Source organism: Papio anubis, chromosome 8 (genome assembly GCF_008728515.1).
Source record: "Papio anubis isolate 15944 chromosome 8, Panubis1.0, whole genome shotgun sequence".
Classification (NCBI taxonomy): Eukaryota; Metazoa; Chordata; class Mammalia; order Primates; family Cercopithecidae; genus Papio; species Papio anubis.
This window is the reverse complement of record NC_044983.1, coordinates 43252961-43280821: the sequence shown is the minus strand read 5'-3', so window position 1 is coordinate 43280821 and position 27861 is coordinate 43252961. Positions and strand designations below refer to the sequence as shown.

At 42.3% G+C, this 27861-nt stretch overlaps 1 protein-coding gene across 4 annotated transcripts in view; it reads left to right on the top strand.

Moving 5' to 3' along the window:
• Window positions 1–27861, top strand: part of PRKDC (protein kinase, DNA-activated, catalytic subunit) — a 189819-nt gene that overhangs the window by 49881 nt on the left and 112077 nt on the right. For all 4 annotated transcript variants that reach the window (XM_017961992.3, XM_003902720.5, XM_017961991.3 and 1 more), the window contains exons 26-36: window positions 5440–5547; window positions 7615–7841; window positions 9669–9763; window positions 11609–11708; window positions 12878–13011; window positions 16472–16720; window positions 19954–20177; window positions 21200–21408; window positions 21775–21907; window positions 22719–22877; window positions 24282–24485. In XM_017961992.3, the coding sequence (XP_017817481.2) occupies window positions 5440–5547; window positions 7615–7841; window positions 9669–9763; window positions 11609–11708; window positions 12878–13011; window positions 16472–16720; window positions 19954–20177; window positions 21200–21408; window positions 21775–21907; window positions 22719–22877; window positions 24282–24485 (1842 nt within the window). The remainder of the gene's footprint in view (window positions 1–5439; window positions 5548–7614; window positions 7842–9668; window positions 9764–11608; window positions 11709–12877; window positions 13012–16471; window positions 16721–19953; window positions 20178–21199; window positions 21409–21774; window positions 21908–22718; window positions 22878–24281; window positions 24486–27861) is intronic.

Genomic DNA, 27861 nt, shown 5'->3' with positions numbered 1-27861 from the left:
ATGTACCTGAGTTAGACATTATTGAAAAAAAAGTCAGATTTCCCCAAATCAATTAACTCTGGTGTAATTTCAGTAAAAAAATCCAGAATTAATTTTATTTTTGAACTTAAAAATAATCTGAAGGAGTAATTGCTTGAGCCTAATAAGCAAGACACATTTTGAAAGGGTAGTGTACTGGAAGGAGTCTAGTGTAGCAAATGTTAAAAAGGGGCCTTATGGAGTATAAGAGGCTGAACCAGTGCACAGATGGCTCAGTGGGAGAGTTAGGTGCTAGAAAGTGTGTATATGAAAATTGTGTCTATGGTAGGGGGCCATTTAAGTGGGAAATGGGTCATTTAATAAATGATATTAGGTCAAATGACTAACATGTTAAAGAAAAAATTTTGACATTCGTTAAAGATGTTAAGGAAAACTACTAAAGGGGAGGCTACTCCAGTGGGCTTTTACACTGCTGGAGAGGGATTGGGCTGTACTCCAAATACTTATTGACCAGGGAGATTGATAGCCAAGGAGCAGGGTCAGGGTCAGTGGATGGAAAATCACTAAGAGGAATATTGGGGGAACCATCCCCCAATATTTCATCGTAGGTTCTTTTCTATTTTCCCTAAGGGTCGGCCAGTCTGAGAAATAAAGAGTACAAAGAGAGAAATTATGCAGTTGTGCCTCCGGGGGTGACATCACGTATTGGTAGGACTGTGATGACAACCTGGAGCTGCAAAACCAGCAAGTTTTTATTAGGGATTTTAAAAGGGGAGGGGGTGTACGAACAGGGAGTAGGTCACAAAGATCACATGCTTCAAAGGGCAATAAAGGTTACAAGGCAAGGCAAAATTAGAATTACTGATGAGGGCCTACGTCCCACTGTGCACTCATTGTCTTGATAAACATCTTAACAGGAAACAGGGTTCGAGAGCAGACAACTGGTCTGACTAGGATTTACCAGGCTGGAATTTCCCAATCCTAGTAAGCCTGAGGGTATTGCTGGAGACCAGGGCATATTTCATTCCTTATCTCAACTGCATAGGACAGGCAGTCTCAGAGTGGCCGTCTATAGACCTACCCCCAGGAATGCATTCCTTCCCCAGGGTCATTCCTTGCTGGGAAAAGAATTCAGTGATACTTCTCCTCCTCGCACATCCATCTATAGGCTTTCTGTGAGAAGAAAAGTATGGCCTTGTTCTGCCCGACCCTGTAGGCAGTCGGACCTTATGGTTATCTTCCCTTGTTCCCTGAAAATCGCTGTTATTCTGTTCTTTTTCAGGGTGTACTGATTTCATATTGTTCACACACACATAATTTACAATCAGTTTGTACAACAGTGGTCCTGAGGTGACGTACATTCTCAGTTTACGAAGATAACAGGATTAAGAGATTAAAGTAAAGACAGGCATAAGAAATTATAAGAGTATTCATTGGGGAAGTGATAAATGTCCGTGAAATCTTCACAATTTATGTTCAGAGATTGCAGTAAAGACAGGTTTAAGAAATTATAAAAGTATTATTTGGGGAACTGATAAATGTCCCTGAAATCTTCACAATTGATGTTCTCCTGCCCTGGCTCCAGCCAGTCCCTCTGTTGGGGTCCCTGACTTGCCGCAATAGAGAAAACATCAGGCATAAAGAGGATTGTGGCTAAACCAACCTAAGAGTGTTATGGCTGAAGATGGGCCAGGGTGACCAAACACTGCCTGGGAGCTGGTGGGAGATGACGAATTAGATTATATATCAAGGGGAGAGGGGTTTTCGCTGAACTGACCCACCAGAGTTCTTGGTAAAATTGGACTAATAGAGATGAACATGGAAACCCAGAAGTCAAGGCCTAGTTGAGAAGAGTTCAGAGGAGCCTGACTAGAGTCAGGGTAAGGAAGAGAGTCTTTGTCACAAGTGAAGAAACTAATTGTAAATCAATAAGATTTGGAAGGAAAAACAAACTGTAAATAAATTATAGAAAAATGTAATGACTACATAGTTGTCTGTGTATGTCTTTAGGTCTTTAGGTCTTTTTTGTTGATAACACATCAGTTTATAATATAAAAATGTTCAAAGATAAAAATGAACCTTCACGTCACCCCTTTCACATGCTTGTTCCCTGGGAAAAGATGTTAGATCCTCTGGAAAGTCTGGAGAATGTCTTTATAATAACACATCTTGACATGTGCATAGATGTTTTGTTAAGAAAAAGTAGACTCGTAGCATTTCAAAACGTTTTCTTCTGTGTGCAGTGTGATTTCTGCTCCTTGGATGGATTTCATTACTGTTCCATAATCGGCATCCTTCTGTGTCTTTCTATAAAGTTTGTACAGATAGGGAGATACATAAAAGTGTTAATGTATTGATAGTTTTGACCTTATAAATGTTTAAGACTACTGAATGGCACAAAACCAACATTGTAACATATACATAACGTGCAACATACTACTGAAGAAATCAGATTTAAAAGCAGACAAATATATAAAGAAAAAAATAGGCAGCTCATAAAAGAAGAAATGTAAATAGCCGATGGAATGTATCTTAAAATAGTCAACCTTTTCGTAAACAAGGAACTTCAAATTAAAATGATTGGCTACTGTCAAGTATTTAAAAGATGGACAATGTTTGGTGTTGCCAAGGGCACAAGGAAAGGACCCTGTGCGTCATGGTTGGTGGGGCAACGCAGGCACAGTGCTCTGCAGCTGGGCTTGGACTGGGTGACCACAGCCCTGGCCTAGCAACTTCCTTACAACAGAGCTGCTTAAACAGTGTGCTCAGGACTCTCCACTCTGCGTGGTAGTCATAATTTAGAAATACTTGCATTTCTAGCAGTAGGGTTCGGCTAGCTGGGTTGTGGTACGTCCTTAGTTGAGGTACTGGGCAGCTAGTGAAAACACTGGTAGAGTGCATATGTTTACGTGGAAAGTACTCTAAGAAGAAACCAGGAGCTCTGCCTCCTTGGCAGATTTATTTTTATTTTTACATGTGCATATACACATATTTAAATATATATAAATTGGCTGGGGGTCAGGAGTTTGAGACCAGCCTGGCCAACATGGTGAAACCCTGTTCCTACTAAAAATATAAAAATTAGTTGGGCGTGGTGGTGGACACCTGTAATCCCAGCTACTTGGGAGACTGAGACAGGAGAATCACTTGAACCCAGGAGTCAGAGGTTGCAATGAGCCGAGATTGCACCACTGCACTCTACCCTGGCCGACAGAGCAAGACTCTGTCTTAAAAAAAAAAAAAAAGTATATAAATAAAATATTTTGAAAGTTGACAGTAGTTACCTTTGGGATGTAGGACTGTAGAGGGATGGTTTTCTATAAAGGGGTATGTGTATATTGTATATATATCTAGCTATGTATACATGTATTTAAAAACTTCTGTACTAAGAATAAAACAGTATGATTCTTTTGTGGGAAAAAAAAGTGATGCTTTAAGACCAGGTTAAACTTTCAGACTGAAAGTTAAGACCCTTTCATATTGATTAATCTTCAAAATTGCTTCATAGAGGCCAGTGAAGGTATTGGGGGAAAAATACCTTCCAAGACTGGAAAGACTATTTGGAAGAGTCTCTGAGTTGCTTATTCTGAGCCGTGGGACATTTTGCATCATTTTTGAGGTGGTATTAACTACAGTATGGACCTCTAATATCAAAGTACTTAATTGGTGAGCTCAATAACTGTGGGGAATAAAGGTTGGCTCAGTGCTCCTATAAAAACCCTGGCCTCTGAGGCAGAAATGTACAGGATACCAGTGTAGGGAGTGTTCGCCTTAACTTACACCACAAGCATTTTACTTTTTTTTGACAGAGTCTTACTCTGTCTGGAGTGCAGTGGCACAATCTTGGCTCACTGCAACCTCCACCTCCCAGTTCAAGCGATTTTCCTGCGTTAGCGTCCCAAGTTGCTGGGATTACAGGCAACCACCACCACACCCGGCTAATTTTTGGATTTTTAGCAGAGAAAGGTTTTCACTATTTTGGCCAGGGTGGTCACAAACTCCTGACCTGAAGTGATCTCCCCTCCTCAGCCTCCCAAAGTGCTGGGATTACAGGCGTGAGCCACCGTGCCTGGCCATTTTAATTTTTTTTTAGATGCGGTGTCCTTCTGTCACCTATGCTGGAGTGCAGTGGCACAATCATAGTTCCCTGCAGCCTCCACCTCCTGGGCCCAAGCCACCCACCCGTCTCAGCCTCCTGAGTAGCTGGGACTACAGGCATGTACCACCATGCCCAGCTAATTAAAAAATAACTTTTTTAGAGACAAGGTCTTGCTATGTTGCCCAGCATGGTCTTGAACTGGCTTCAAAAGACCTTCCTGGCTTGGCCTCTCAAAATGCTGGGATTACGGGCATGAACCACTGTGCCTGGCCAGCATTTTACTCTCATGTATAATGAGGATTAAATCTGTAGCAGTTTGTCTAGCTAATTGATTTGATCCACTTCTCTTACTGCCCCAAGATGGCCACGTGGTCACACCTCTACCAGGCCACTAGATTACACTTCCAAGCTTCCAGGAAGACAGGATCTCTGCCTTCTTGGGTATGGAGTTACTTGTCAGAAGGGAGGAGCCCAGGCCTGGAGACATCTTGGATTTTACAAAGCCGGGGAGTACGGGACTTCTGGCTCCTGGAGAGGCTCTCTTTATGTTCCAGAAGATTAGACCTAGGATCCTTTTCATCCCATCTCCATAGAGGTTTTTATCCTTCCTTTTGGCAGCAGTGGGAGAGGCAGCTTCCTCTTTGTCCTATATATAAACAGATTAAATCTGTTTTTCTGTGTTCCTCCCCTGTGGTACAGGCTTTGAATTTGTGTATATAGCACATTGATTGGGTTTTCATTGTGTCACCACAATGGGGGACAGTTAGGCTGTGGGGAACCACAGGGTTATTATTTGCTTTGTATAATAGTTGAATGGCGAGGATCTGTCTGTAATCCAGGATATCTTGTGTGCATGTTCAAGATCAAATGAATAAAGATGAGCATTAAAAACCCAACAATATCTATCCTAAATTGTCCTCCCAATCAGAGAAACAGGGAGCTTCAATTGCATATTTTTCTTTGCTGGACTCTTCATCATGGGATTAAACTGGAAAAGGAAACTAATGGGACTGGGGATGGTGGCTCATACCTGTAATCCCTGCACGTTGGGAGGCTGAGGCAGGAGGATCACTTGAGGCCAGGAGTTGAAGGCCAGCCTCGGCAACATAGTGGGACCCTGTCTCTACTAAAAAGAAATTTTAAGTTAACTGGGTGTGGTGGTACATGCCTGTAGTCCTAGCTATTCTGGAGGCTGAGGTGGGAGAGGACCACTTGAGCCTGAACTAAAAAAGGAAACTAGTACAACCATGGTAGTAGTATTGCTTAATTTTATACTGCAAACGGCATTTAAATGGAAATCTTTACAGAGTAACATTTCTTTAACATGAAGGGAATTAACTTTAATGATATTCTTTCTTCAGGTGACAAGGCAGCTGTACGAGCCACTAGTTATGCAGCTGATTCACTGGTTCACTAACAATAAGAAATTTGAAAGTCAGGATACTGTCGCCTTACTAGAAGCTATATTGGTAAGTAATAGTTGATTCTTTTCCTCTTATTCCCATTGATTAGTTGTATTTGATGTTTGTTTATTTATTTATGATTTTGAGACAGAGTCTTGCTCGGTCGCCCAGGCTGGAATGCAATGGCATGATCTTGGCTCATTGCAACCTGTGCCTCCCAGGATCAAGCAGTTCTCCTGTCTCATCCTCCTGAATAGCTGGGACTACAGGTGCACTCCACCATGCCTGCTTAATTTTTTGTATTTCAAGTAGAGATGGGGTTTTGCTATGTTGGCCAGGCTAGTTTTACTGCTAACTTCAAGTGATCCACCCACCTCAGCGGTGAGCCGGGCACAGTGGCTCATGCCTGTAATCCAACACTTTGGGGGACCGAGGCAGGCAGGTTGCATGAGCCCAGGAGTTGGAGACCAACCTGGCCAACGTGGAGAAACCCTGTCTCTACTAAAAATACAAAAATCAGCTGGGCGTGGTGTTACACACCTGTAGTTCCAGCTCCCCAGGTGGCTTAGGCATGAGAATTACCTCAACCTCGGAGACAAAAGGTTGCAGTGAGCTGAGATTGCATTACTGCACTCCAGCCTGGGCGACAGAGTGAGACTGTCTCAAAAACAAACAAACAATATGAAGAATTTCTGAGCATATCCAATTTTCTCCTGTACTCAGATTCAATAACTAAAGGGCCCTGGAAACAGCAGTTCACCTTTTACACAGAACTCTCTTGACACAGAGAAGCAGCGTCTTAGCATTTGGTCGCCATCTCACTGAGGGCAGAGGCAGTGAGGCCAGCTAAATTCTAGTGTCTTGATGCTTATTTTCCTATAATTTTTGAACCTGTGCAAATAAGTTTATGTCGCCTGCACAGTCCTGGTTATGCTGCTGGCAGTGTACTCTGAGTATGACCTTTCTTTGTAGTCATGTTAGGGGCAGGGGAGAGTGACTGAACATTCGTTAGGGTGGTGACATAATTAAATCTGTAGTTTAATTCCCTGTAGTGTCTACCAGTGAATCCTACCTATAATAAATACAGTTAGTTAAAATTAATTTATGGCTTATTTGCATTCAGATGGTTTCATTATCATGTTTCTGTTAAAAAGTTTTTATTTTAGTTGTTTTCTGTTTCTTTTCTCTCTTTTGATCCTTGAAGGTAGATTAAGTAAGAGCTTCAGAAAGAAATCTGATAAGTAAAATGAGATAGTTGAGGAAAGAAAAAGTAAAGCAGCAGCGTGAACTCAGTAGCACAGCACTCAAGTGAAGGAGGGCTGTGGGTTTCCTGGTGAGAGCTGCTGTTCCCTGCATCACCATATGGCGCCGGTGACCTCTGCTCTGAGAAGCAGGAAGCACCCTCTCCTCCCATTCCCGTGGCTTGTGTTACCTTTTTGGATTCTAATTACCTCTGCAAGAAAGGATTTGTGTATAGCAAATAACTGGAAGTGTTAGGCAGAACTCTTTTATTTCAGTGTTGAGTGTACATTTTCAAGTTAAACTTTTCCTTTATAGATCTGAGAGAGCGTCATGACTAGAAAGAAACAAAGCATAAAGTAGAATACATCTCTGTGTGGTCGTTGGTCAAATGTCCATAGCTGTTTTCGGCAGGGCCTTTATGGGGGCTGCTCTTCATGTGTCCATAGGATTTTCCTTTATGGAGCAGTACAGTTTCTTTGGAACTTCTTATTCTCTTTAACTTCAATATGCAAAGCGTCTCGAATGCTGTTATGGGGTAAAATCAACAATCAGAATTCCTCTGAAATTCTTAGGATATAGCCATTTTGGTTTTTTTCAGGGAGGGGAAAGATTGTTTTGTTATAATTAAAATTTTCTCTCCCTTCACGGCTTTTCAGTTTATTAATTTGTTTAAAAGAAAATGTTTTCATTATGTCAGAAAGAAATAGTTATATAAGCCTAGATTCTGGATACACTATGGAGATAGGTTTTACTAATGTTTATTTTTTTCTTAACTAGTGCTGTAAATTAATTTTTAACCTACTTTAGTTAGGCTTAGAAATAGACCAATGGTATTCAGTTGTCAGTGGTTATAAAAATTAGTAAAATCAAGGTCTCTTTGTTTTGTTTCAGGATGGAATTGTGGACCCTGTTGACAGTACTTTAAGAGATTTTTGTGGTCGGTGTATTCGAGAATTCCTTAAATGGTCCATTAAGCAAATAACACCACAGCAGCAGGAGAAGAGTCCAGTAAACACCAAATCGCTTTTCAAGCGACTTTACAGCCTTGCGCTTCACCCTAATGCTTTCAAGAGGCTGGGAGCGTCACTCGCCTTTAATAATATCTACAGGGAATTCAGGTTTGTAAAGCTACACCACAGGGAAGAGAAACTTGTGGTTTTGAAAAGTGACTTGGAGTTTCACTCTGTGTATTCGTGTGTCATATATCCTGCATTTAGTAAGTAATTATATGCTGGATGCTGTGCTGTCTTCTAAAAATTAAAAAGTGAATTAAAATTCAGTTTGCACTCCAGAAGCTTGGAAACTGCTGAGAAATGCATATAAACTCTGTCTCAGCCATTTTGGAAATGCAACAAAAGACGCACATACAGGGGCTTTGGGTTTCTCAGAGGAGGAGTAGCTAATCCGGGATGAGCAGATAAGCTGTGGCCTCTTGCTAGGGTTTATATTGGAAATGAGACTTAAAGGATAAATGGAAGTCAGCCAAGGCATTTTAGATCAAAGTTAGTGGGGTGGTGGGGGGTAGAGATAAGAAACAGGAAGGTGTCTGAGGCGATAAAGGCCTTTGAGGTTTGGAGGCAGGTGTTGTGAGGCTGGTGAGGAGGGCTCTGCCTGCAGTAGCAAGGAGCGTAGGTCACCTCTAGTGACAGAGGGTCTGTGGAATAGTGGGTGCAGGGAGAGATGCATTTAGATTTCCTCCTAAAATCCACTTGCTGGCAGCTGTGTAGAAGGTGGGTCTGAGTAGACTGAAGACTGGGACACCAGTGAAGAGGCCATTTCAGAGGTCCAAGAAAAAAGACAAGTGGTCACTGACCTAAGGTAGTGGTGTTCATTCATTCATCCAGCATTCCTTATTAGGAATATTGTGTACCACATTTACCTGTGTAACTTCACATCCTGCACATGTACCCCTGAACTTAAAAGTTGAAGGGAAAAAAAAATGATGTGCCAGGCCTGTGCCCATGTTGGAGGTATAACGATACAGCCCTTCATGAGGGTTACATTTCAGAAGGACATGTAGATAATAGCCACACAGGCAAATGAGCAGTTCTGCAGACACAAGGGACAGAGGCAGTGGTGTGGAAACAGAGCGTGTGTTGCCTCTTTGGTTCATGTAGCTTTTTCTTGAGGAAGTATCTTTGATAAGTATTTTAGGTTGTTTCATGGTTTTTCTTTGTTGTTGTTGTTGTTCTTTTGTTTTTGGAGATGGAATCTTGCTCTGTCACCCAGGCTGGAGTGCAATGGCGTGATCTCGGCTTGCTGCAACCTCTGCTTCCCGGGTTCAAGCGATTTGCCTGCCCCAGTCTTCTGAGTAGCTGAGATTACAGGCGCCCACCACTACACCTGGCTAATTTTTGTATTTTTAGTAGAGACGGGGTTTCACCATGTTAGTCAGGCTGGTCTTGAACTCCTGATCTCAGGTGATCCCCGCCTCAGCCTCCCAAAATTCTGGGATTGCAGGTGTGAGCCACGTGCCTGTTTCATGTTTTAAAAGACTGAGCCCTTTTATTCTTTTTTGTCTGAGACAGGGTCTTGCTCTGTTGCTCAGGCTGGAGTGCAGTGGCAGGATCATGACTCACTGCAGCCTCAACCTCATGAGCTCAAGTGGTCCTCCTGCCTCAGCCTCCCAGGTAGCTGGGACCACAGGTGTGCACCACTGCACCCAACTAATTTTTTTTTTTTTAATTATTTGTAGAGACAGGGTGTCACTTTGTTGCCCAGGCTGGTCTCGAACTCCAGGGCTCATTGCTTTGTGTGTGTGTGTGTGCATACCATGCACACAAGTGATCTTTATAGGCATGCGCCACCACACGCAGCTGAGCCTTTAAAAAAAAAAAAAAAAAAAAAATTTAATTAATGTGTGCCTTCTTTAATTCCATTCCTTTTCTTTGTCCTTTCTGCTTTATTGTTTTCTTAGGCGAGGTTTCCTATTCTTTATTTTACAGGGAAGAAGAGTCTCTGGTGGAACAGTTTGTGTTTGAAGCCTTGGTGATATACATGGAGAGTCTGGCCTTAGCACATGCAGATGAGAAGTCCTTAGGTACATTTCGCTTCAGTGTTCTGTCTGCCTTACAGGTCTGAAAAGTTTCCCCAATGAGGAGTTAAGGCTCGTGTGATTCTCTTATAAGGCTCCCCCCCCCACAAGAGTTCTATAAATTAATAAATGTGAAGAGAAGATAAGCCCCTTCAGTGCCTCAAATCCAGCTTGTTAATGATTTTTTCATGCCCTCATTCTCTTTGACTCACCATATACTCCTGGTGGCCATTGAGCTTGACCCTGGTTGGTTGCAGATCCTGCCCAGGGCAGGGGAGACAACGAAGCCAGTCAGACACTATGATGCTATGATGTGGTGACAGAACATGGAAAATGTACAGATATGGTGCTGAAGAAGCTGGATGTGATAACCACAGAGATGTGGTCAGTGCTTCTGCACTCAACTCGTGATCGTTTAGAAAGTAGAAAGTGGGTCTCATTACAGGACTGTGATAAAGTTGTGTCATCCATGATGAAGGAATATTATAAAGATACCAAGTCAGAAGTAGGCTAAAATAACTAAGAGAGTAATAAATGATTATAACTAAATTCTATGCAAGAAGCTTTTAGGAACTACATAGAGTTGTTGAGCTAGAAGACTTCTTAACTCCCCGTTGGTGATGTAGTTGGGGCGCAGAGGCCCAGGCATGTCAGTGACTGAGAGGGCCACACAGCTGTGCCAGGACTCTATCACTGATACAAGTCTTGACTTATTTTATTTTATTTTATTTTATCTTATTTTATATCTTATCTTATTTTATCTTATTTTATTTTATTTGTTTATTTTTTGTGATGGGGTTTTCCTCCTCTCCCCCAGACCGGAGTGCAATGGTGCAATCTCAGCTCACTGCAACCTTCACTTCCTGGGTTCGAGTGATTCTCCTGCCTCAGTCTCCTGAGTAGCTGAGATTACAGGGGCCTGCCACCACGCCTGGCTAATTTTTGTATTTTTAGTAGAGATGTTTCTCCATGTTAGCCTGGCTGGTCTATAACTCCTGACCTTATGTGATCCACCTGCCTCAGCCTCCCAAAATGCTGGGATTACAGGCGTGAGCCACTGCACCCGGCGACTTTGTTTATTTTTTAAAAAGGCAAACTGAGCTCTGTTATCCTTCATGTTGATAGTCTACTGTGGGCAAAAATGTTTAAAATTTAGTCCTCATTGTCAAATAGCTTAAATTTGCTTTAACTAGATTTCCCATATAGGTGAATTTTTTCAATAAGTGAAACTTTTTTTGTGATCACTGACATATTTAAAAAAACATAGAAAGAAAACTTTTTCTTGGTGATACAGGTCAAAATAAGATGTATAAGGCTCCTTTCATAAATAATTCCAGACTTCTCTGGGTGACTTCACCATCTTACCTCTGTTGTCCTTCTCCAGAGGCTGTATTACTAAACGATACCGTAGTTTATCCTGCGTAGGAAGGGAGGTCAAAGGACTTATACCCCTTTAAAATAGCCACAAATTGAAGTCCACAGGCTCTGGCCTGGTATGTGGGTTTTGTAATACCTGCAAGGTCTGTTCCATTTCAGGTCCATTAGGAGAAGCTGTGCTTTGGGTGGCCGAGGTGGTGGTGGTACAGTTTCTAGTTAGGTGTGGCATTGCCTTGTGTGTGTGTGTGCATACCATGCTATCCTGCAGTCTTAAATACGGGTTTTGTGTTCATTTTTGAATATGAAATGTGAACCATTTATCTAAATTTATTGTTCTTAGGGATGAAAGCATTAAATCTATAGTAAAATTACCTTTTCAGTTAAAAATTTAGGCCAACAAATTTATAATACAAATTTAATAATAATCAACTATATATGCCTTCTTTGGAAATATGTCTTTGTACTTGAGAACAGGTACAATTCAACAGTGTTGTGATGCCATTGATCACCTATGCCGCATCATTGAAAAGAAGCATGTTTCTTTAAACAAAGCAAAGAAACGACGTTTGCCACGGTAGGTGATCTTGCTTCCTTTTCCGTCTTTTCCCATAACATAAAACTAATTCTCAGCTAATAAAGGACAACCTGGGATGGATCTGTGGAAGTATAAGGAATTACTTCCTAAACAAAGAATGTGTGGAAGTATGAAGAGTTCGTTTTCAAAAAACGTTAAAAAGCTTTGTGTTTGAAAATACTTGATTTAAGGGATAAGGTGTAAGGTATTTGATCTGGGTTGAGATAGTAGATACAAATTGAAAATTAGTTTTGTAATGGACGTTTTATTTAATATGCACTAATTTTGAATATGTTTTGATGTGGATGATTTGACTAGAATATGCATGAACCATTCAGTAAATTTTGAAGTGTATGAACTGAATGTTCAAATAGTAATATGTTGACAGACATGGAATTATAAAATTAGAAAATGAAACTGCTTAGAGCCAAGGTTGGGGTGTGGTGGCCAGTGGTTTCCAGTTTTTGCCCTTATTCCATCCCAGTGGTGTTGCTTTCTTCAATAGGGTGAGTGCCCTCCATGAGCCCCTCCAGATCTCTGCAGGGTGTCTGGGGACGTCTATTGTCCATGATAGTGACTACCACTCTGGAGAAGCACAATTCTGTGTGTGAACTGGATTAATATTTTCTCTGTTGTTTTAAAGTTGATTCTTCCAGATTCTACTATTAACTTACGGTATCGGTTTAATTCATTGGTTCTAACTTGAGCATGCATTAGAATTGCCTGGAGATCTAGTTAAAACACAGATTGCTTGGCTGGCCCCACCCTTAATTTCTGTGTACACCTGGGGTAGGGCCAGATAATTTGCATTTGTAACAAGTGCACAGGTAATATTGGAACAGCTGTCCAGGGACCACACTTTGAGAAGCACTGCTTTACAAGGTACGTTGCAAAGGAAACGTGAAAATACTTAGTGCTGTTCTTTTAAGGAGAACTTTTTAATTTTTCCCCACATGAAAAAATGAACATGAGCAGCATTTAGGACCCCTTTCACCTATGTTATTTTGATTGCACTCTAATTATAATAAATTAAAAATAAGTTGAATGCCTTTTAGTGAGGTTTCTACATGTATCTGTGTGATAAAGATGAGTTTATGATTTCTAGAGCCTTGGTAGCTGAACGTTGCATGTTGGAGAGGGACTAATGACAGTATGCTGTCTCTCTGCAGAGGATTTCCACCTTCCACGTCATTGTGTTTACTGGATCTGGTCAAGTGGCTTTTAGCTCATTGTGGGAGGCCCCAGACAGAATGTCGACACAAATCCATTGAACTCTTTTATAAATTCGTTCCTTTATTGCCAGGTATGGTAATCTGTATGTCTTTAATTTTACTACAGTTTGCTTTATTATCCCATTTAAAAGAAGCAAAGAAGAATTGAGTAATTGGGTGATCATTGCAGTTAACATGATATTCAGTTAAGATTCAGAATGTTAACAGTTGATGAGTTAATGCAGTTCTATTTCAGCATGTGATTAATAAGAAATTGCCAGCATCCTAAGTCTGAATAATCTCAAATCATTATGATGTTAAAGGAAAGCAGTGAACCTGTGCTTTTTAGTAATTGCTAAACCATTAAACTGCTTACAGACTGAAATAATTTCTCAGGAATAAATGTGTTGTTCAGTTTTGTCCATTAAGTCCATACCCAGGTTTGATAGCTTGGGAGTGGGGAAGCTGTGCTCAGGACAAATCAGGTCCTGCCTTCCCCCATTGTGGGCTGTCACAGCCCCGTGCCATGCGTGGAGAGCGCCTCGGGTGAGATGGGTGCGCTGATTCCTTGGCAAAAGTTGGAGTGGAGTTCTCTCTGGGCTTTTTCTTCATGGAACAAGAGGAAAAAAGTTACTTTAATAATTTCCAGGCTTCTAAAACTTAGAAGGACTCTAATTTTTGTTATACTATAGGATATATTAGAATGTTATATACTACATATTATATACTATAGAGTATGTTTAAATACATACTATAATTGAGTTCAATTGTTTTATATACGCTATATAAAGTGTAAATTTACTGTACTATATCATTTTACATACATAATAGAAATGTGTATCTGTGTTTTAATTTAGATAATTGTTTAAAAAACATTAGCATTTAAAAAACATTTTTCTCCCCCCGAGACAGAGTCTTGCTCTGTCGCCCAGGCTAGAATGCAATGGCACCATCTTGGCTCACTTCAGCCTCTGCGTCCTGGGTTCAAGCAATTCTCCTGCCTCAGCCTCCTGAGTAGCTGGGATTACAGGCGTGTGCTACCATGCCAGGCTAATTTTTGTATTTTTAGTAGAGACAGGGTTTCACTGTGTTGGCCAGTCTGGTCTCAAACTCCTGACCTTGTAATCTGCCAGCCTCTGCCTCCCAAAGTGCTGGGATTGCAGGCATGAGCCACTATGCCTGGCCTAGCATTTTCAATTTGCTTAATGTGTTTAGCTAACAGTTTTTTTTTTGTTTTTTTGTTTTTTTTATGTTAAGTCATTCTCACAGCAGCCTTGTGAAATTTCTCATTGAAGAGTAGACCAGTGGCTGGGGAAGGGCTGGAGGGCAGTGGGAGGCACTTTTCCTATATTTAGTAGAAACTGAGACCCTGATAGCATGTTGGTAGAGCTGCTTATGGGCAGACCACTATCTCACATTGAGTCTGTGACTCTAGTAGTGCATGGGATTTCTTGTGTCCTCAGCTGTATTGACCACAGGCATTTCTAGTGCTATTCTTTTCTAAGTTGCCTATGATACGGACCTCATGTATTCTGGACTAAATAGAGTTCCACCTCTCAGAATTGATTTTGTTGGACAAAGGCTTCTAGGTAGTAGGTGAGCCTTGCCCTTCTTCCAACAGGTAATTTGTGTAACATTAAGGAGCCTTCCTTGATTTATCTCTTCTGTGGCCTTCCAGGGTGTAACCACCTTTCTCCTTTGGTATTTTATCCCCCAGTGGGTATTTTTGTTTTCTTTTATTTTTTTCCTTTTCAGTTTTAGAGACAGAGTCTCACTATGTTGTCCAGGCTAGACACAAACTTCTAGGCTCATGTGGTCCTCCTGTCTCAACTTCCTTAGTAGCTGGTACTGCAGGTGTGCAGCACCTGTTTGTTTTTAAGAGACAGGGTCTCACTCTTTTGCCCAGGCTAGGTTGCAGTGACATGATTATAGTTCACTGCAGCCATAAACTGAGCTTAAGTGATCCTCCTGCCTCAGCCTCATGAGTAGCTGGAAACACAGGCGTGGCTACCAGGCCTGGCTAATTTTAAAGTTTGTTTTATAGAGGTAGGGTCTTGGTATTAATATGTTGCGCAGGCTAGTCTTGAGTCCTGACCCCAAGCAGTCTTCCTGCCTTGGTTTCCCAAAGTGCTGGGATTACAGGTGTGAGCCATTGCATCTAGCTTCCTTTAGTTGTTTTTAAGTGTCTGTGTCAGGTGTCTCTTTAGCTCACTGTGTAGCAGCAGTCCTGGGTACATGAACACCCAGATCAGTAGGACTTGACAACAGGTGCAGGGTTGTCCCTCTGACGTGTGTCCAAGAGAGACAGCTCCTGGTGGCTTCTGAATACTGAGACTCAGTGTGGCCCAGGCCCAAAAATAGCAGGTCTTCAGTGGAGACCAAGGAAGAAGTAGGGCTGGGCAGGCTCCCCAACCCCAAGCGTGCTTGTCTGCGTCTTCAGCTTCTCTCTCTAGTTGTGATGTTCCCTTGGCTGCTCTCTCTCGATCTGCCTTTCTGTGTCCTTTCTATCATTTTCCTTCTGTCGCTCTTGAGGTAAAATTTAAATACCTTACTATTTATTTTTTCTCATTATTACAGATTTCTTTGTCTCCTCTTAGTGAAAATAACAGAACATTACAGAATATTCCTCCTCTTAATATACAAAATGTTCTCTCTCTTTTTTTTTTTTTTTTGAGACCGAGTCTCACTCTGTAGCTGAGGATGGAGTGCAGTGGCGTGATACTGGCTCACTGCAACCTCCCCTCATTTAAGCAGTTCTCCTGCCTCAGCCTCCTGAGTAGCTGGGACCACAAGCGCGCACCGCCATGCCTGGCTGATTTTTGTATTTTTAGTGGAGGTGGGGTTTCACCATGTTGGCCAGGCTGGTCACGAACTCTTGACCTCAAGTGATCCGCCCATCTCAGCCTCCCAAAGTGCTGGGATTACAGATCTGAGCCACCACCCCCAGCCGAAGGTTCTCTTTTTAATACATCAGAGATAATGTTTTGAATTCTTCATTGGAGTCAGAATGATTTGACATTTTCGGTGCTACTGATTTCAGAGCATACAAAATGCAGTTTTATGTATTTGTCTTTTCAATTTAGAGGAAGTTTAATATTTAAAAGAAAATTTCTTGGAAAAAACAGCTTATTGGATTCTCTTATTTAACAAACGCTGCACTTATGTGTGGTAGATGTTATTCTAAGCACATGTTCAAATATTAACTCCTTTAATTCTGCTAATCTTTGTAACTGTCCAAGAGGTAGATATTATTGTTCTCATTTGCAAATACTGTTTTGTGACTTAAAGGAATAATGATTTTTAAATAAAAAGTCAGGGGAAAGAGTATTAATATGCAGCTACTCCAAATGGTGTCCAACTGTTTTTATAATGTTTAAGGAACCTGAAGAGAATGGCTGTGTTGGAAATACATTCTTGGAATTATTACAGTGAAACAAATTGAATGCATAGTAAAATGAAAAAATATTGTCCCATATCATTTTGAAATTTTAGGTGCGAAGATTAAAGAAATGTAGGTATGTGTGTGTATTTTAATTTTGTTTCTTTTTAAAGGCAACAGATCCCCTAATTTGTGGCTGAAAGATGTTCTCAAGGAAGAAGGTGTCTCTTTTATCATCAACACCTTTGAAGGGGGCGGTTGTGGCCAGCCCTCAGGCATCCTGGCCCAGCCCACCCTCTTGCACCTGCGGGGGCCATTCAGCCTGCAGACCACGCTGTGCTGGCTGGACCTGCTCCTGGCTGCACTGGAGTGCTACAACACTTTCATTGGCGAGAGAATTGTGGGAGCGCTCCAGGTCTTGGGTAGGTCACCCTTGCCTCTTGCTGGTGTATGTCATGCTGCCAGGGTCACCCTTGGCAGAGGCTCTGCCAGGTCAGAATCCCAGCGACATGACAATAGGTGCTGTGCGGCCGCCTTGCCCGTGCTTTCATGTCACCTTACCACGAGGGTTCCTTCCTTCACACTTCAAAGTTGACAAATACAGTTTTTCTCATAGTTTTATATAATTGAAAAAGTTATACTTTCTGGTGTGTTGTAAATGTTGACATTTTAAATACACAAAACTGTATTACTTTAAAAAAATGTATTCCATGAACAATAAATACTGTAGCAGTTTTATATACAGCATCATTGGCTTTAAATTATAGCTGCTTTATTGGAAATTTTGCAGAGTCCCTGAATTCATATTATCATTTCATACCCTTGAAATGATTTTATCCTAAAGTATTAAGTTTTTTTGCTTAAGATTTTACTATATCCCTATCTATGTCTTTTTAATGAAAAGATGTATATGTTTAAAGATTCCTTGGCTGGGTGCAGTGGCTCTCTCCTGTAATCCCAGGACTTTGGGAAGCCAAGGCAGGAGGATTACTTGAGCCCAGGAGTTTGAGACCAGCCTGGGCAACATGGCGAGACACTATCTCTACAAAAAATACAAAAGTTAGTCAGGCGTGGTGATGCACAGCTGTGATCCCAGCTACTAGGGAGTCTGAAGTGGGAGGATCGCTTGAGCCTGGAAGGTTGAGGCTATAGTGAACCGTGATTGTGCCACTGTACTCTGGCCTGGGCAATAGAGTGAGACCCTGTCTCAAAAAATTTTTTTCTTCTGTGTTATGATTACGTTTATTATTAGTGCACATTACATTTTTTACTGCCACAACAAATATAAAAATTTTGATAATTGTTACATATAAACTGTAAAATTATGTGGTTGGAATTCTATTTTTGTATGTATCGATTTTAGTATTAAAAAAACTTGTTCATGGCTGGACGTGGTGACTCACACCTGTAATCCCAGCACTTTGGGAGGCCGAGGCAGACACATCACCTGAAGTCAGGAGTTTGAAACCAGTCTGGCCAACATGGAGAAACCCCATATCTACTAAAAATACAAAAATTAGCCAGGCGTGGTGGCAGGTCCCTGTTAATCCCAGCTACTCGGGAGGCTGAGGCACAAGAAACGTTTGAACCCTGGAGGCGGAGGTTGCAGTGAGCCGAGATCACACCAGTGCACTCCAGTGACTCTGTCTCAGAAAATAAAACAAAACAAACTTGTTCACGTAAATAAGTGCCATATTTGATTTATTCTAAAATGTACATTTTCCCATATTTAACAGATCCATGGTTGCAGTGTGTCTTACAATCCAATATTCTGTTGGATTCAAGGATATCTGGTTTTTGAGAATAATTTTTTTTTTTTTTTTTTGGAAACGGAGTCTCTATCGCCCAGACTGGAGTGCAATGGCACGATCTCGGCTCACTGCAAGCTCCACATCCCGGGATCATGCCATTCTCCTGCCTCAGCTTCCCGAGTAGCTGGGACTACAGGTGCCCACCACTGTGCCCAGCTAATTTTTTGTATTTTTAGTAGAGACGGGGTTTCACTGTGTTAGTCAGGATGGTCTCGATCTCCTGACCTTGTGATCCGCCCACCTTGGCCTCCCAAAGTGCTGGGATTACAGGCGGGAGCCACGGTGCCGGGCTGAGAGTAATTCTTTTTTTTTTTTTTTTTTTTGAGACGGAGTCTGGTTCTGTCACCCAGGCTGGAGTGCAGTGGCGCGATCTCGGCTCACTGCAAGCTCCGCCTCCCGGGTTTATGCCATTCTCCTGCCTCAGCCTCCCGAGTAGCTGGGACTACAGGCGCCCGCCACCTCGCCCGGCTAGTTTTTTGTATTTTTTAGTAGAGACGGGGTTTCACCGTGTTAGCCAGGATGGTCTCGATCTCCTGACCTCGTGATCCGCCCGTCTCGGCCTCCCAAAGTGCTGGGATTACAGGCTTGAGCCACCGCGCCCGGCCTGAGAGTAATTCTTAATGTAAGTTATCTCAGTTCTTGGTTCTTGGAATACATCAAAATGCATGTTATCAAAATTATTTTTAATGAGATCAGTTGACAGTTTGACTTTCCTTAAATTATGTTGGAAACAAAGAATTAGAAACTGTGAGACTTACAAAAAGGCTTTCTTTTTTTTTTTGAGACGGAGTCTGGCTCTGTTGCCCAGGCTGGAGTGCAGTGGCCGGATCTCAGCTCACTGCAAGCCCCACCTCCCGGGTTCACGCCATTCTCCTGCCTCAGCCTCCCAAGTAGCTGGGAGTACAGGCGCCCGCCACCTTGCCTGGCTAATTTTTTTTGTATTTTAGTAGAGACGGGGTTTCACCGTGTTAGCCAGGATGGTCTCGATCTCCTGACCTCGTGATCCGCCCGTCTCGGCCTCCCAAGGTGCTGGGATTACAGGCTTGAGCCACCGCGCCCGGCCGAGACTTACAAAAAGGCTTTCTTAATCATTGCCTTTACTCTTTCAACAGTATACAAGTATTTTAAATTGTCCCTTGGTTCTCTGAAGGGCTGTGCACCTTGGAGTAATGGTGGGTCTGTCTTTCCTTAAGCAGGAGAGTCCTGATGAACAGGCTGAGAAGGGAAAGCAGAACCAGCTCCAGGGTGTTTTCAGACAAATGAGTTTTATGACAAAGCCCTTTTGAGGATGGATCTGAAAGTTGATTAAGATGACTGGTGCCCGTCCACACCGGCTTGAAGACTGCTCCATAATTTGTTTCTGTCCTTTGAAGGACAGGATTTTTTATTTTTTCATTATTAATAGCATTCATTATTAATAACAGTGCTAAAAAGAACATTCTTACAACTACATCTCTGCAATTCTGCAGTCATTTCATTAGGTTAAAATTTCAGTGCTGGATCAAAGCATAATGAGTTTTTAAACATTTGATAGAAATTGGCATGCATATTTTTAAAAACTTGGTATGAATTGCCAAATCGCCTTTTAAAATGATCATATTAATTTACCTTCTCACATGTAATGTTTGAGAATAAAGACCTGACCTTCCATCAGTGTGTCCTTTTGATATGAGAAGCAATAACTGCCACTTTTTTCAGCTATTATTAAGCTGTTTGTTTCTTTTGAAAAATTTTGAATTTTTACTGAACGTATGTCATACCTATACTTAGAGAAGCAATTTTATATTAATCTTAGTGGAGTTGAAAGGAAGCATATATTAATATTTTATTATAATTGCTTCTAGGTACTGAAGCCCAGTCTTCACTTTTGAAAGCAGTCGCTTTCTTTTTAGAAAGCATTGCCATGCATGACATTATAGCAGCAGAAAAGTGCTTTGGCACTGGGGCAGCAGGTGACAGACCAAGCCCCCAAGAGGGAGAAAGGTACAACTACAGCAAATGCACCATTGTGGTCCGGATTATGGAGTTCACCACGACTCTGCTGAACACCTCCCCAGAAGGATGGAAGGTAGGCTGCTCTGTTAATTTCAGGTCAGTTTTTGTTACTAGAAAACGGCTTCAAAGGTTTCTATTAGAAGGGATTTTGGCTTAAAAAAATTATTATGGTTATTATTATTATTATTTTTCGTCCTCTCAACCCAGCTTTTCCTGACTTCGGGAAGAACCAGGAAGAGAAGGCCAGGTTTTGGCTTTTCTAAAACTACATTCTTAGAAGAGTTATCTGTCAAAATAAATTTGTCAAGTTATTTTAGTTGACAAAAACTGTATTTATGTTATACAGCATGATGTTTTGATATGGTTTGCCTTGTGGAATGGCTAAATCAAGCTAATTAACGTATCTGTTACCTCACATATGTAACATTTTTTGTGATGAAAACTTTTAAATCTATTTTCTTAGCAATTTGCAAAATTACAGTGCATCGTTAATAACTACAGTCATCATGGTGAACGATCTATCGAAAATCATGAAACTTTGCATGTCCTTCAGAGTTTCATTGTGTGAATAAAAATACAAAGTAGTTTTTTCTGATTGTTTTATTGGATGCTATATTTTATGCTATGATCAAACGTTTACCTTAGGAGACACATACTAGCAAATATTTATAGATTTATCCATGAGGCTTATTGTGTAAACAAACTCCAGTCAGTTCATTCAGGGAATCTCTGCCAGGCGCCTATGGCACACCAGGCCCTGGGATGCAGCAGTGTCCTGAGTCAGGAGCTGGGAAACCCTGTGCATGGACACAGCCCCACCTGCTGCCTGCTCCGTAGATAAAGCTATATAGGAGCATGGCTGTGCGCCTCTCTCCACCTGTTGTCTGTGCTGCTTTCTTATCAGACGCGTAAGGAGTTGCAGCAGAGACCGTCTAGCCCACAGACCTCACGTGTTTACGCTGCCCCCGTTTTACAGAGAAACTCTGTCCACCTCTCCCTTAGTCAGGCAGAAGTTCCCAACCTCGTGGGCCCTACACTCTGGTGAAAATAGAAATGCTGGCTGACGAAGTGTTTTTATCAAACCATCTGTTATAGCTCCTGAAGAAGGACTTGTGTAATACACACTTGATGAGAGTCCTGGTGCAGACGCTGTGTGAACCTGCAAGCGTAGGTTTCAACATCGGAGACGTCCAGGTTATGGCTCATCTTCCTGATGTTTGTGTGAACCTGATGAAAGCGCTAAAGATGTCCCCATACAAAGATATCCTAGAGACTCATCTGAGAGAGAAAATAACAGCACAGAGGTGGGTACTTGGGTCAACAATCGGGGACGTGTTGTCCTGGAATTTCAGGCCCTAGTATGTTGCCATGCTCCTGCAGCTGCTCCTGCTTCCTCAGCGAAGGCTCATATTAGTGAGATGTTTGCTGCCAGTGACCTCAGTAGTTGTTTAGAAATCACATATGACCAGTGCCTTCCCTGCACCAAACTTAAGCAAACTTCAGATGTGGTTAGCGCCGTGTTTGATCTCCATGCTAGCTTAGTGCATATGGATCCTGTTAGGTGTTGCCTCTGTTTGCTTTCACAACAGTGCAAACATTTTTTTCAGTGTATCTTAATAATTTAATGAGATCAGAGCTCACCTAATTTACTGTTTTTCTCGCATGGCCAGCATTGAGGAGCTTTGTGCCGTCAACTTGTATGGCCCTGACGCGCAAATGGACAGGAGCAGGCTGGCTGCTGTTGTGTCTGCCTGTAAACAGCTTCACAGAGCTGGGCTTCTGCATAGTATATTACCATCTCAGGTAACTATAACCTGTTTGTTTTTACATTTATTTTAGCTTTAGTATGGTAATTAGTGTATTTATTTATATTCTTAAAAGTCCTTTATGTATTGAGCATGCTGAAATGGGAATTATAGAAATACTTGCTCTAGACATGTAGATATTATCTATCTGTATATCTATTATATATCAATATAAATATGAAAGCAAATGTAAAAATTTATAAATATAAAATGAAAGTAAAATAAAGGACATTTGGATATTTCCAGGGCAGCTTTCTGAAAAACTTTAGGAACTGCTGTTGTACCTTTGTGGCAAGATAACACAAATGAAGAATCTAGCATAGAAAGCAAGGTTGAGCCAGATACAGTGGCTCATACCTGTAATCCCAGCACTTTGGGAGGCTCAGATAGGAGGATTGCTTGAGGCCAGAAGTTTGAGACCAGCCCAGGCACCATGGCAGGGATTCATCTCTACAAACAAAGAAAACACACACAAAAACATTGTCCAGGAGTGGGTGCCACGGACCCATAGTTCCAGCTACTCAGGAGGCTAAGGTGGGAGGATTGCTTGAGCCTGAAAGCTTGAGGCTGCAGTGGCACAATCGTGGCTCACAATTGTGCCACTGCACTCCAGCCTGGGCGACAGAGCGAGACTTTGTCTCAAAACAGCAAGAACAACAAAAGCAAAGTTGAATTAAAATTTTTCTGAATATAGGAAGGTAATTGTCAGTGCTATCTGAAGTGGGCTTTTTATTTAATGAGAGGAGTGAAGTTGTTTTCTTCTAAGAAATATCTTTTTGCTAAGCATTTCAATGTTGGCTTTCTTTTAGTCCACAGATCTGCATCATTCTATTGGCACAGAACTTCTTTCCCTGGTTTATAAAGGCATTGCCCCCGGAGATGAGAGACAGTGTTTGCCTTCTCTAGACCTCAGTTGTAAGCAACTGGCCAGCGGACTTCTGGAGTTAGCCTTTGCTTTCGGAGGACTGGTAGGAAAAACACGTCTTCATGCTGGACCCCCCTAATAATAGAAATACACATGTCACTTGCAGGTGTCTCTAGAAACTGTGGAATTGGGGTAGTAAGGTTTTAGCTGGACGAGTATTGTGTGATTTGCATGAGCCAACTTTCTTTCTGAAAGATTATTTTCTCAATAGTTAAAAAAAAAAAAAAGAATAGAACAACATTCTTTTTATATTAAGGTTTTGTCTATCCCACTTTGTTTCCAAAAGGAATTAGCTAGAGAACATTTTGTGACTATGAAGCTGAGCCGCGTTGACATGTGGCCTCTTCTCTCCTTGGTGGTCCTTCACATGGATGATTGGGAGGGCCTCTGAAGGATAATCCCAGAGGAACCAGAGTCTCCAAAAAAAATATTCTCATGGCTCTTTGAACCATGCAGGGCTGACTTTAAATAGTCCCTGCTGTAGCTGAAATCTGCAGCCAGCCCTGTGTTCACTCCATCTCAACTTCCTTTCTTCTGTAGCAGAAACCCCCTTTTCACCCCTTTGTCCAATTAATGTAAACAATTATATATTTAAATTGTCTAAAAATACTCACCCTTAATAGACTCTACCCTCAAAGCAACAATGGTGGGGTAGGCAGGTGGCTTGAGCCCAGGAGTTTGAGACCAGCCTGGGCAACGTAGCGAGACCCTGTTTCTACAATAAAAATTTAAAAAAATTAGCCAGATATGGTGACACATGCTTGTAGTCCCAGCTACTCAGGAGGCTGAGGTGGGAAGATCGCTTGAGCCCAGGAAGTCAAGGCTGTAGTGAGTCATGATCATGCCACTGCACTCTAGCCTGGGCAACAGAGTGACACCCTGTCTTTAAAAAACAGCAAGGCTGGGCAGGGTGGCTTATTGCCTGTAATCCTAGCACTTTGAGAGGCCAAGGCGGGTGAATTGCTTGAGATCAGGAGTTCGAGACCAGCCTGAACTACATGGTGAAATGCTGTCTCTACTAAAAATACAAAAATTAGCCAGGGGTGGTAGAACGTCCTTGTAATCCAAGCTACTCGGGAGGCTGAGGCTGGAGAATCGCTTGAACCTAGGAGGTGGAGGTTTGCAGTGAGCCGAGGTCGTGCCACTGCACTCCAGCCTGGGCAACAGAACGAGACCCTGTCTCAAAAAATAAAAATAAAAAACAACTACAAGATTTTTGGACATTTGGAAGAAATATGGGTCAAGGAAGATTTCTTTCCCAAAATGAAACCTAGAAGATGGAGGCTAGTTGAAATATATACAATTTCAGCTTGAATCCAGACTTCACATATCAGGCTTTTTAGGCCTGTGTCATTTTCCAATTTCAAAGTTAATCAGTTGCCAAGGGTCTTTCTGTGCCATGCAAAGATGTGCCCCGGTTATGGTACCTCTCCTTTCTTTTTTCCAGTGTGAGCGCCTCGTGAGTCTTCTCCTGAACCCAGCAGTGCTGTCCATGCCGTCCTTGGGCAGCTTACAGAGCAGCATCATCCAGTTCTCCCATGGGGAGTATTTCTATAGCTTGTTCACAGAAACGATCAACATGGAATTATTGAAAAATCTGGATCTTGCTGTATTGGAGCTCATGCAGTCATCAGTGGAAAATCCCAAAATGGTAACAAAATTTTCTTTTAAATAAACATTTTTTTTTTTTTTTTTTTTGAGACAGAGTCTTGCACGGTTGCCCAGGCTGGAGTGCAGTGGCACGATCTCTTCTGACTGCAATGTCTGCATCCCAGATTGAAGCGATTCTCTTGCCTCAGCCTTCCGAGTAGCTGGGATTACAGGCATCTGCCACCACGTCTAGCAAATTTTTTGTATTTTTAGTAGAGACAGGATTTCACTATGTTGGCCAGGCTGGTCTTGAACTGACCTCGTGATCCGCCCGCTTTGGCCTCCTGAAGTGCTGGGATTATAGGCGTGAGCCACCGCGCCTGGTCAATATTTTCTTATATAATCCTCATAAAAGGGTTGCCATATTCCTGAAATATTTCATTAAAGTATGACAAGACTTTTTCCTAGAAGGTTAAAAGCTTTTGCTTTTAACAAACTCAGAAAAACCCAAAACATACCCCTTATCAATAGTTAATGAATGTTAGGCCAGGCATGGTGGCTCATGCTTATAATCCCAGCACTTTGGGAGGTGGAGGTGGGTGGATCACCAGAGGTCAGGAATTCGAGCCCAGCATGGCAAACATGGCAAAATAAAAATACAAAAAATTAGCCAGGCATGGTGGTACGCACCTGTAATCCCAGCTACTCAGGAGGCTGAGGCAGGAGAATTGCTTGAACCTGAGAGGCGGAGGTTGCAGTGAGCGGAGATCACGCCCACTGCACTCCAGCCTGGGTGATAGAGTGAGACTCTGTCTCAAAAAAATAAAAAATAGCTCATGAGTGTTATTGGATGTTGAAACATTGATTGTTTTTTCTATTCCCTCATGCTTTGCAAATTTCTAAGCCTAAATATTATAAGGCACAGCTATGCAGGATATTGATGTTTGCCAAGACGTGGCCTTGGAGCTTACAAACCCATCCTAGGGCCCAGAGCTGGCTTTGCATTCACACCAGCTGCAGGCAGGTCTCCGCCCCCGGTAGACCTTGCTGTTCTCAGAGCTCTCTTGTGGCCTCGATGTTGAGTTATCAATTCTGGCACGTTCCTGCTGTGTTGCCCTTTCCCCCTCACATTGACTCTCTGGAGATCAGTATTTAATATATAGTTGACTTTCGTTTGCTAAACCTCTGGGATTTTGAAATTTAATTTGTTCTGTGGACAGAAACTGTTAACTGTTGGTATGACCATTTTAAGGGAGAGTACATGATTTCATAAGTTGAGCTTTTACTGCAAACAGTGCTTGTCTGTTGTAAGGGAATCTTTTGTGGTAGATTGCAGTAGGAATTTGTATTCTTTAAAATTAGAAATAAAATCGTAGTAGATGACACTCAGATTTAACATTCTGATTTTGTAAACTATGACCTCTGATGGAAATGATAGAAAAAGCATACACCTTAACCTCTATTCCTGCCCTAAATTCCCCTAAAGTAACAGAATGAGATTTAACAGAAACACCACTACAGTCTCAAAGTACACAGAGAAAAGGAGAAAAGGATTTCCAAGAGTAACAAGAGTTGTAAATCTAAAGGACAGGTGTGGCAACATCGGAAGTTGGAAGTGCTGAGCCCCAGCAGGGCAGGCATGAGAGCAGGGGTGAGCAGAGGCTAAGAGAGGATTAGGCAAAGGTCAGCTTTCCCGTGCAGGGCAGCCTCCTTTCCCTGCTGCTGGAGGTCTGATCCACTTAAAGAGAAGGCAGGAGGCAGTGACTCCCTGGAGAGGATAGAGACCTCCAGACTAGGGGGCTCTGGCATGGCTGAATATATGGATACCATCAGGAAAAGAGGGAAGTTAAGTGCAAACCTACCTAAATTCTAGACTTTGAGGCTGTCTGCCCTTTCCCTCTGAATACAGTTCAGCGTCTGCCCTTGGCAGGGCACCAGAATATCTTGACAAGCCCTAAGAGAAAATAAAGATGCAGACATCACAGCCAGCTGGGTCAGCGACAGTGATCCTCCCCACCAGTGAGCCCTGCATGCTGCACAGCACTTCTAGGCGGGTGATACCTGTGAGCCGGCAGCCCTGGGGCCCAGGCACCTGGGGAAAGGGACGCTAGAGGGCATAGCAGGACATGGGCAACTGTGGCAAGGCCCGTTCACTGAGATGGGAATGTAAGGTGGAGAAGTAAAACTGAAAGATGAGAAACAAAACTGTGAAATAAGAATTGCTTTGGAGAATGAACATCAGAGAACAAAAAAGGTCTCTTGGGAATTAAGCATAGGCATCAGAAATTAAAAATAAAAGAGTTTGGAAGGTAAACTTGAGTAACTCTCACAGAGAGTAGAGTGAAAAGACAAAACGGAAAACACGAGAGAAATGAGGAGGAGACTAGGCATTCATGCCCGAGGTTGAGCAGCAGGGCCTTGGCTCCAGAAGGCAGGGGCCAGGAGAGGCGTTTGCTGAGGACACAGCTCCAGAGGAGCCCAGAAGCAAAGGCTTTGAGTTTCCAGGTGGAAGAGGGCCATGGAGTTTCCAGCATGGTGCACAGGAACAGCTCCACGTGGAACACATTTCTTGAGAATTCAGAACCCTGAGGTTTCAGTACAAGAAAAGATTCTCGGGTTTCCACTGGAGAAAAAGCAGTTATGTGTGAAAAGATCTAGAAATTGAATGACATATGTCTTCTCAGCAGCAGTGTGGGCACTGCAAGACTTGAACCAGATTTCTTTCACAATTCATGAGAGAAGTCTCCAGCCTAGAGTTCTGAATCCAGCTGGATTATCCATTATGTGAGAGTGGAATGCAGTTGTTTTAGACATGCCAGATCCCCAAGAGGTCCCTGTGCACTCTCATCACGTTGCTGCTGGGTGGAGAGTGATCACGCAGTAAGCCAAGATGGGAAGGTGCTGGATGCAATATGTCAGCCCCGCACAGAGGCATGGATGGCCCAGCACCAGCATTGCAGATCAGGAGCTGAGTTGCCACAGAGATGCGGCAGATAGACCTGATAGGCTTAGAGGTCTTGCAGCAATTTCATAACTTGGGAGAGTTTGATGACGAATTAATGACAGACGCATTGAAAACCGCAATGAAAGCAAACAAGATTAGCTTCAGGGAGTACAAAATGTGCAAAAAGGAAAAAGCATTGTTTCTACTTGGAACATCTGTGAAAAATGTTTGCATAGTCAGAATGACAGAATAGTGAATGTTAATCTGATCAAAATGAGCCTGTCACTCTGTTGCAGGAGTGGTGGTGAGACAGGAAATGTGGGTGTGCATGTATGATGGTAGTTGAACAGGAAGTGTGCATTTGCGCATGTGCATGTTCGCTTGTGTGTGTACACCTGTGTGTGCTAGTGTGTGCCTGTATGGTGGTGGGACCAGAAGTATGTGCTTGGGTGCATGTTTGCTTATGTGTGTACATCTGTGTGTGCTTGTGCAT